Genomic DNA, 10,092 nt, shown 5'->3' with positions numbered 1-10,092 from the left:
TATAATAGGTAACTATAAAAATGTTCCACAACTTTTATTACATTCAATAAAAAATCTAGGAGTCAGTTTTAAGCATGTCTTCCAAAAATATCCTGACAAAATTGCACATATTTTCTCACGATCCATGTCTAGTCCTATTCAATGATACGGTCCCATTCACCTTCCTCATTTCACATAGACTTTGTACCTCTCCAGTTTCCCCAGACAAACTCTTCATTATATCTTCTTAAGAGGAAATGCTGAATTTGCAGCACACAGTAATTCCTGTTTAATCTCTCTCCTGAGCCTTGAACTCTCCTTTTCCTTTGAAGACAGGATTGAATCCTCTCTTCACTGTTCTCTCAGAGTGCCACTTTCTGTCCATTACTATTCTCAGTGTTTGCCTCTGATCCACATCACTCACTGCTGGTTTTGGAGATTCCACCTCCTTCAGACCTCATGATGCAGGAGCAGATCCCATCTTTTCATTCCCCCTTCCATGCACCTACATCAGCTGTGCAACCACTCATCTGATTTTTCCCTCAGTTAAATTTCATATTGCAACTGGGTATCCCACAGAAAATCAAGTCTTAAATTGCACTACGATTACACTTTTTCTTCCTTAAAATAATGTTTTCATTGATTCACTGACATTCATTATATGTCAGTATAATTTGCAGTAGGATTGAGATCTGGCATAAAGTTTTTGTTTAAGGACTACATGGAACACAAATTTAGTGAGCAGGATTTATTTGTTGATTTTCAGATACAGAATGGTGTTTGTTTGCTCATTGTCAGAACAAAAGACAAAGCTTACCCTTTCATAAAAGGAAGTTAGATAATTTATCTATCTGGTACAATGAGGAAATGCAAACAGAACCTAAGATTCAGAAAGCTCAGTAAAGTTTCAGTACTGATGATTCATTATGATCTTTAAATATTAACAAAAAACACCTTCAAATATGAGGAAAAAAAAGAAAGCTTTTATTTTCTCTTTCTCCAGTAATGCCTTCCAGTTTGTTAGTTTAGATACTACCTCTGCTGAATCAGAAATCCATTGTAAGAAATGTGATGAAGTCATAACTTACTCTTCAAAGATCTTTTGGGCAAGTGCTTAACAGTAAAATCTTCCCCCAGAATCAGAAAGGCGTCACTGTTTATCTCTTATCTTTCTGCTTCCTGCAGTACATTTACAGATCTCATGTTGGATAGCTAAGCAAGCTTTGACTAGAAGAGAGAAACTGGAAGAAAGTGACCAAACTTGATGAATTTCTCAGCTGCAAATTTTAGTAGAGCTGTAAGGGCGAGTTTATGGACTTCTGGACTCAAATTATTCCTTTGTTTTAAAATCTGCTTACCTACAGTTTAACAACACTGGTAATGCCTCTTCCATTTTGCAGAAAGAAGCTCAGTCAGAGGCACTTAGATGACCAGTGTTTCTGATTGGAAGTTTAGACTTCAACAAATATGTCCCAGGCCCACAGCTTCTTGCTTCCTTTGTTCTTAGCATTAGGGAGATTTACTTTTGAAATTTGTGCATGAGTACATGGAGTCAGCTGAAAAGAATGCTCAGCAGGAGAGGAGATTTAGGTTGGATATAAGGAAAAGTCTCTTACAGTGAGGGTGGTAAGGCACTGGAACAGGTTGCCCAGAGAGGTGGTGGATGCCCCATCCATTGAGACATTCAAGGCCAGGACAGATTAGGCTTCGAGCAACGTTATCTACTTGTGGATATATCCTTGTTCATTGCAGGAGAGTTGGACTAGATGATTTTACAGTCATATTTCAATTCTGAGGATTCTATGCGTCTACAGTCCTAAAAATCTGGCAGCACAATACAGAGCCTTTATTTCCTGCTAGCCAGAAGGATATAAAGTCAGACTAGACTCTCTTTTCTTTTTTGTCCAACTCTTGTTTCCCACCTAGGGTGCCAATCCAGCTTCAGTGACAAGAATAGCCTAGTGATTTGGGCACCCCCAGCAAGGTGGGAGCGAGAGATGGCGGTTAGCTTCTCCATGACAAACACCTCTGCCTCACTAGACTAGAGCTATAATCACATGTCTATTTTGCACATCCTTGCTGTCTCATATTTGAAAAATATGAGCTTCATGTTAGTCTCCAAACAGCATCCCTTCCAGAAGAGTAATCTCTGGATTTGTTAGAACTAGAATATCTCCTTTCTTTATCTAAAAAAACTGTACATGGGTTATGCATCCACACTGAAGTTTCAAGAATCCCAGACCATCCTATAACTCACTTCAGGCACTTTTCCAAAGCCAAAACCTGAGATGCTGGTGGATATCCAAGAGCTTAGAATGACCACTAAATAATTATTTTCATTTGTGTACCCTTCCAGGCATTTTCAGTGGTATTTAGGTGTCCTAAAAATGCCTTTATCCCCATTCTTACGTGGAACATTTCAGCTACTCTAAGGTTCAACTTGCTTAGACCTTTAAAGTTACCAATCTGGGCACCCATGTCTTAACCACATCCTTATCACCTGTGATTCGTTCTCTTGGATTTAATCCACAGTTTAGAACAAAAGATGGAAATATCAGCTCCCAACTAGAATGCCCAACTGTTGTTATCTAAACCCATGCCCAAATCCCTACAAAGATCATGTTCCTCTCTTTCCTGCACTGTTTTACCAAAAGGCAGCTTAATATAAACATATAAGAATTTGAGTCTGAGTACCACTAAGTACCTTGATACAGTACTTAAAAGTGATATGAGAACGACTGCACTGGTCCCAAAGGAAAAATTGTGGTTTGGTTCATATAAGAGCTTTGTTATTTTCTCTGTAACAGTGCACAAAGGGCCCTAGAGATGCAAATATTGCTCTTCTCTGCTCCTCATATATCTAATGGCTTAGCTGGTGCCATGATTTCTGTCTCTTCTTCTGACTCATACCCCTGTAGTTTTCTCACAGTGCCTCGAGGCTTTGGCATTGCAGCTCGACTGTGTGCTCTGGTGAAATGACGACGATTGATCGTACTTCCTCTTCGACCTGAGAAATGGGATGAACGGTCACATCTATCCAAGTGTGCCATTGGAACCAGCTCCTCTGGGTAGTGTTTTGTTTCTAGTGGCCATAGTCGGGGCTGGGGTTTGAACTTTACTGGGATTCCAGACTCAGAACTACTTCTGGGGTGATCTGAAAGAAGATACAGAATTCTTATGATGAAGGGAAAAAATATGAGACAAACACCATGGTGTTGACAAGGACGGTTAAATGGTATTCAGTATTGTACAGCATTATGGTTTTAAATCTTGAAATGGAAAGATTTTAAGTAATTGCTACAGAATAAGGGAACAGGCAAGATCTAAAAATAACCCTAGATCTTTACTTTCATCCCAATGCTGACATTTAAAAGATCTTATTGATCGTACTGCTACTCTGAAACCCTACTGAGAAAACACATTCAGATATCTTTCCATATGCACTGAAGCAACTCATACTTTCTCAGACAAGAGTATTCCTTCATGTATCTTTCAACTTTTCAACTACTGATTTAATGAATATATCTAGTGCAGTGGTTGAAAAATGTTGTAAAAATCACAGTAGAAATCAAACAGTGACTACAAAGACCCTAGAACCACTGAAAATCAAGATAACCAGTCACCTGTTATTAACAACTGGGAAGAAAACAGTTTCACTTGAAACTGGGAGTTTGACTTTATGGTGCTTTGATTACTTTGGGCGTGTCAGACCTACTCCTACCAGCTTGCCATGCTGCAAGTACACAATAAAAATGTGACTGCAATAGGCCCCAACTGTCTCTTTTATCCTGAAGAGTTTACAAAATGTATTTCTTTTACCCTTTTTAAGGCCATGTGTAGTCTGACAAATCACTAGCAAATTAGTTAACTTAAGAAACAACTCCTAAAAATTCAGGAAGTTTTGGGAGATAAAGATATAGCTACATGAAGGATAAAACTAGATCATATCCTGTAAAGCTTGCAGGCATTAGGTATAGTCACATAGTCAGAACTTACAAATGTATTACAATTTAATAACTATTAAGTTATTTACATTTAATATTGGCTAGATTGTTGCCATAAAATAAGAGGACACACACCTGCACTTAATTCTGCTGAGTAAGAGCACAAATCTTTAACAGCAGAGCCCTCTTCTGTTAGACCATGTGGGCGTACCACAAACACCCACAAGAAATAAGACAGGATAGATATTTTCAGATTTGAAGGGTTTCTGTTTTGTTCTTTGAGGAAATCAGTGGATATATACCGCCAAATAAATTATTTCTTTAATGAATGACAGGAAGCGCTGTTAATCTAAGGATCTATATATTTGCAGTCAATTCTGTCCTCCCATTTACTAAAATTTTTGCTTGTGCTATGTATGAGTTCAAGTAAGCTTGCTGGAGGGTGCTTACAGCAGAAAGACCTCTAATTCTCTCTCCTGCTGTAGACATTTCAAGCGGTATGAATACTAAAGTCCCTTGCAAGCCAAGCCGTTCTATACTAGATCAGAGAATGAAGAACGTTAACTGAACATTCATTTCAAAGTAAATATGACTCTAAGCTATTTGAACTATTTGATTTCTATACCTTCATTACTCCCCACCCTGTTTTCCCTTCCGTATGATAATTCTAAAAAAGCCCCCTTTAACTGCAGGAAAACCTTTATGTTCTAGTAGAAACAAGAAGTAATAGGACTGTATTGAGATGAGTTCATTTTGAATTATTTGTTGGACAGAGACTATAACATAATGTGTTCAGCCTTGAATTTCATATGTAACTGATTTTCATAAGAGCATTACAGAATATTTCATAGAGTTTTATGAAGTCAGAAACCATATCAAGAAGTCTAACTATTGAAATACATCACAAGACAGATCTCAAATTTAGGCCTGGATACTAGTAAAACATATCTATGTTAAATGCTTCAGAATTTACTAATCACTCTACTAAAATAATGTACCTATCTGTGCTAGCAAGACTTGGACCTTTGAAAGTGTCTGAAAGGCTTCTAGATCTGAGGCTGATAGAATAATTTGAGTCTTTTAGAAAGACACAAAAAGACACACATTCCCCACCATGATGTCCTGACAAACCAAACAGGAAAGAATTTGTTCTTCAAGAAAAACAAAAATTAAAATTAAAATTAACTTCCCCCCTAGAATAACTTTGATCTTCATTTCTAAATAGATGGGTTTCTGTTCTGCCTCCACCACACATCTAGGTGCGTAGCACCAGGGGGATGGTTTACCTACAGGAATATCTTCTGATTTAATTTATTTCAGAGCAAAACAAAAAGAAAAGGAAGAAAATAATTCTGCATCTGCATGGAATATCTTTGTCATCCAATTTTTGATATAAAGATGGTGATTAAAAATATGGTTCTAATAACTTCCAGATAATTTGTCCAGAAATGAAGAGTCATTTTCAGTGGTAGGTGATTGAATTTCAGAATCACGATGAAAGCTCAGAAAGGAGTCAGAGACATTACATAAGGAGATACTGATGACTATTTAAGTGTCCTAAATTCCATATTTTCTCTGACACTACTGTTGTATTTCATTGGGCAATTCAGTGTTTCTCCACCCCTGAACACCTCAAAAATAATATGACTAGCTGGTTAGTTTGTCCAATAATTACTACAGAAATGTTCACAGAGAGCAAGCTGGGAAAAAGGGAAGAAGATACCAGGTAATTGCTGGAATACCATGGGAGAGTATTTCAGGATCATACACTACTTAGAATAGGATGTTTAAGGAAGGAACCATAAGTGGGTAATAGAAAGGATCAGGGTGGTTTGGGGAGGAACAAGTGCAGAAAACAAATGGAGGAAAAATAGGATACAAAGGAGATGGTTGCATGTAAACATAGGCTGGTCAGTATGTGTGTGCAGCTATGCCATATGCCTGAATAAGACTGTCTGACCAGTATTCTTGTTAAACTCTATTTCTATTTTCCTGAGCAGCTCCCTGAACTGTGTGCATGTGTGTATGAAAGTCCAAGTACAGCAGTCAGAAAAACTGGGGTTCATACATACTGTGTAGATGCATGTCAGTGCAAAATTGCTAGCTATCAACAAGGCTGTAAGATAAGAGGCTTGGGAAGTAAGTGTTGGAGCAACCATAGCAGACACTGAAGAGATTGGGACTGTAAGATAGCTACTGGGTGGACTAGGAGGTCCAGATCAGTGATTAGAGAGAGCACGGAGTCTGTGGCTGGATACTGGTAGGGCCATAGCCTGGACAAGGTATCAGCAAGACTGATTTGTATGCATGTATCCCTGAATGCAAAGCAAGGGGAGACTAGGGAACCCAGGAGCCAGCTAGGGGCAAGACTGAGTGTCCAGTTCCAGTTATAGAGGGATCTACTGTGCATGTCTGTGTTGGGAGAGTGTGTGTGCACATGTGTGCATGTGTATACAGTTTTCCACTACCAGCCTTTCATCATGTTCAGCCAGAGAAGGAAACAGGAAGAGGCTGTTGGTGCTGTGTGATTGTGTGAGTGCTGTGCTACTTGGGGTAGCTGGCTGTGTGTGTGTGTTTATGCTGAATTATGGCATGTGGGTGTGCTACTGGGAACTCCTTCTCAGCCTCACTGTCCTGGGACATAGAGATGTGGGTACAAAAGTGTGTCATCCTCAACCCTATGAGGCTAGTGACATAAGCATCTCGTAACATTTCCACTTACAGTTTTGTCTATGGGGCCACAGGAAACAGTTTCCTTTCTTGGGCTTACACGGAAGTCATCATGCACATGTTAAATTGCAGGGATCAAAGAAGTATTTGTGCAAGAGGAAATTAGAGAAAAGTAGGCGGTGCTGGAACAAGACAGAAACTGCAACAGTCATAACCATATAAACAGTGGAGATAAAAAGATAGGAGAGAAGGGTGTAGCTCATTTAAAGAGACCAGTGACTTCCTTGCGAGTATTCATTGAGTACTGTTAAATCCATCAAACAACTGGCCACTTATCTCACTGCCAGAGCAGAATACAGCATCAAACATTTCCATTACCTGTAAAAGTAACATGCCTGGCTTTCCGCCTAGTGGGCTGGCCACTATGGTCCTGTGGCAAGGAGAGGTAGCGCACACTTGTGGTATTAACCTGTGTACAAAGAAAAATGAGTTCAACTCAACTTCACCTCCAGCGAAAGTCAGTGTTAAGTCAAAGGATAGGCACATGCACTTCTGAGATTTACCTATCCTATTTCAGGTAACAACTAAGAATTAAACAGGACTTTGTCCAGCAAGAACTTACTTTTCTTCTTTAACTAACTGTGATTATCTCAGCTGTAAATGTCTATGCTATCCAATGTCCACATTTGGTCAGAAAGATCTTACTCTTATTTTGTACACGTGAAAGCAATGCACTTTACATTACTCCTTACAGACACAAAAGGTGATTTCTGATCAAGGTATAGAGAGGCATATACAGATGGGCGTCTCTTTCCCTGTTTACAGAGAAGCAGAGGCATTTTTCTGAGTTTTGATTACAGGAATAGCAGTTTGCATAACAGGTACCGGTCTTCCCCAAGGTAAACTATTCCCCTTCCTGCAACTCTGCCTCAGGCTGTGTTGCCGACGGATGAGGATTTCCTGGGCCTGTTTCTCGCTGGTGTTGGAAGGCAGGTTGTGGCGGTTGTATGACAGTGCCTGTAACAGAAAGCACGCTCTGTTAGTTCCCTTTGCAATTGTAATGTTAATAAGGCGAAGCTGCAGAGACCAATAGATAGCATGGCCAAGGACACACTACCAACTTGATAAGAGTCTCTTCTGTACCTTGTGCAAAAAAAGCAGCCTCACACTAACCTTGCTCCTGCTCAGCATTTCAGGTTGGATATCAGGAACAATTCCTTCTCAGAAAGAGCAGTGAGGCAGTGACACAAGCTGCCCAGGGAGCTGGTAGAGTCACCATCATTGGGAGTCTTTAGGAACATGTGGATGTGGCACTGTGGAACATAGTTGAGTGGGCATGGTGGGGGTAGATTGGTGGTTGGATGAGGTGATCTTAGTTGGTTGTTTGTTTTTTCCCCAACCTTAATGATTCTATGATATCAGTGCCCGTTTTGGTAGACATATCTACCTGCATAAGCCTCTCAGCACCTCTGTCCATGCCTCCTTTTCTCAGCCCTGTTCTGGTCATGGAATTGGGAGTTACAGACAGAAAGCAGATCCCAGGAGGCAGATAGTTCACTAATCCATCTCTGAACTTTGGTGCTAATATTACTGAGCCAGAGCAAGTTGCAGATATGTTGAGAGGTAAATATAATGCTAAGAGTGTATCCCCCGAAGGCAAAGCACAGCTCAGTTTGCTTTCCATATTTGGAACTTAATCCCTTAGTATTATACCTCAGTATTACCTTAACACTGAACTTGTTTTAGGATAAGCTTCTTAATATATTGTTAACATCTTGGGAAACAGAGGAGAAGAGAATAATTCCCTGCCTTTAAGAAAAAGAAAAAATGTTTAACAGAAGGAGTTCAAGTTAAGAAAAACTTAAGTGCAGAATCTAGTCTAAATCTCACCTGAGTAGTTCCTTCTGAAATTGGTCTGGTAGGGCAAAGTGTGCCCATGCCTTCAAAGTTTTATTAGAAGCAGTATTACTTTACTTCCAGTCTTTCATTTCCAAAGCACAGAGTTTTCAATGCCACATAGGAAGTGACTGGCACTAATGGTCATTATTGTAATTGATTTTGAAGAGAGAGTTCATTTCAGCTATCTAAATGGAGGCAGCCATATATGCAAATTGTTACTGGTAAGATAAGAAATTAATATTATAAGAATAATTGACCGTGGCAAATCAAACAAAATTGAGAATGAATATAATACTAATAGTGACATATTTAAATGAGCAGGGCCTAGCATTTTCTAGCTAATGTGTGTTATGTGAGTTAGCTTAGTTTATCTGCATAATTTCAAGGTTACTGTAATATATCCTCTCCAACTCATTGCTGCATGAGATCACTCAGTTGTTCAGTTGTATATTCTGGGCTCCAGATTGAATTAAGTAGATAGGATGTCTTGGGCTGCATCAGAATCTGTACAAATTTCTGTAAAACAAATCCCCACTAAGGTATTATTTTTGGGGGGAACAACAAAAGCCTGTGAGACAAAGCTCCAGAGGATGTGGAATTTTTCTTTTTTCCTCCTTTGTCAAGGGGAAACTGTATCTCCCACACAGAGGGAGGATGCAGCCTCCTAACTGACTTTGAGTTACGCGATGTTTACCAACTCCGCGCTGCAGTTTCATGGCTGCTGGCGACCCACCATCCTGTTGTCCTCAAAAAAGAACAGGGTTCCTCAGCAGCTGCCAGCCCCACCTGCCACCATCCACTGTCCTGACATGCAAGGCACCTGCCCAGCTTCCCAGACCTGAGTAGCATGCTGGGTCCCTGAGGGGCTGTGCTATGCCTTTTTGGTGTGACACATAAAACACACTTGTGCCTGTTGCTGCAAATACACAGGCTCAATTACAGGGTGAGGCAGGTGGCCCACGTGGCTGTAGGGATTGGTGGACTTCAGCTGGAGCAGGCTACAGGCCATGGGTGCCTGTAAGGACAGGGTTGGAAGGTCAGCCTGAAATGCTGTTTCTGAGCTGCAGGTACAGTGAGGGAAGCCTGACCTCTACAGCTCACTCCTGGATGTTCTTGGATTTTCCCACTGCTGTCAGAGTGAAAAGCTGGTGGAAAACCCTGCTTTCCATTTGTCCACCCAGGCATGACTCCTTGCCTTTCCCACACAGCTGCTGCTGGTCCCACCACTACCAACACCCTTGCCATGAGGTGGGGAGGGCAAACAAAAGCCTTCAGTCAGCAAATACTGCATGAAAGCAGGTTGCTCACGCACCCTTTGTCTCACTTGGTACAGGTTATGGGCCAGGACATCCCTCATGGACTCTACCTCTGCAGGGGAGAGCTTGTGATTACGCCGCTTTCTACAGCGCCTGTAAATAAAAAAGTTTAAATTCAATATAAAGCTGATTAAATTCTCTTTTCATCAAATGGAATGTGATCTGCTTTCAGCATTAAGAAAGAAGACTGTGAAGAGCCTGTCAGTGAGCAGTGCTGCCACAAAATCATTTGAAGATGAAGGAATTACAACAGGCTTGACTCCCTTCTTGAGCTTTATCAATAG

General features: G+C 40.4%; 1 protein-coding gene across 1 annotated transcript in view; it reads right to left on the bottom strand.

Moving 5' to 3' along the window:
• Positions 1 to 716: 716 nt before the first annotated feature.
• SLC9A4 (solute carrier family 9 member A4) overlaps positions 717 to 10,092 on the bottom strand; it is a 28,739-nt gene continuing 19,363 nt past the window's right edge. Inside the window, exons 9-12 of the mRNA XM_015850047.3 lie at positions 9,805 to 9,901; positions 7,479 to 7,610; positions 6,972 to 7,062; positions 717 to 3,133 (exon numbers count right to left, since the gene is read on the bottom strand). Of these exons, the coding sequence (XP_015705533.2) occupies positions 2,832 to 3,133; positions 6,972 to 7,062; positions 7,479 to 7,610; positions 9,805 to 9,901 (622 nt within the window). The 3' untranslated portion in view covers positions 717 to 2,831. The remainder of the gene's footprint in view (positions 3,134 to 6,971; positions 7,063 to 7,478; positions 7,611 to 9,804; positions 9,902 to 10,092) is intronic.

Source organism: Coturnix japonica, chromosome 1, assembly GCF_054131305.1.
Source record: "Coturnix japonica strain WE chromosome 1, WE-NBRP24, whole genome shotgun sequence".
In the NCBI taxonomy this organism is placed as follows: domain Eukaryota; kingdom Metazoa; phylum Chordata; class Aves; order Galliformes; family Phasianidae; genus Coturnix; species Coturnix japonica.
This window is presented reverse-complemented; position numbering and strand designations above follow the sequence as displayed.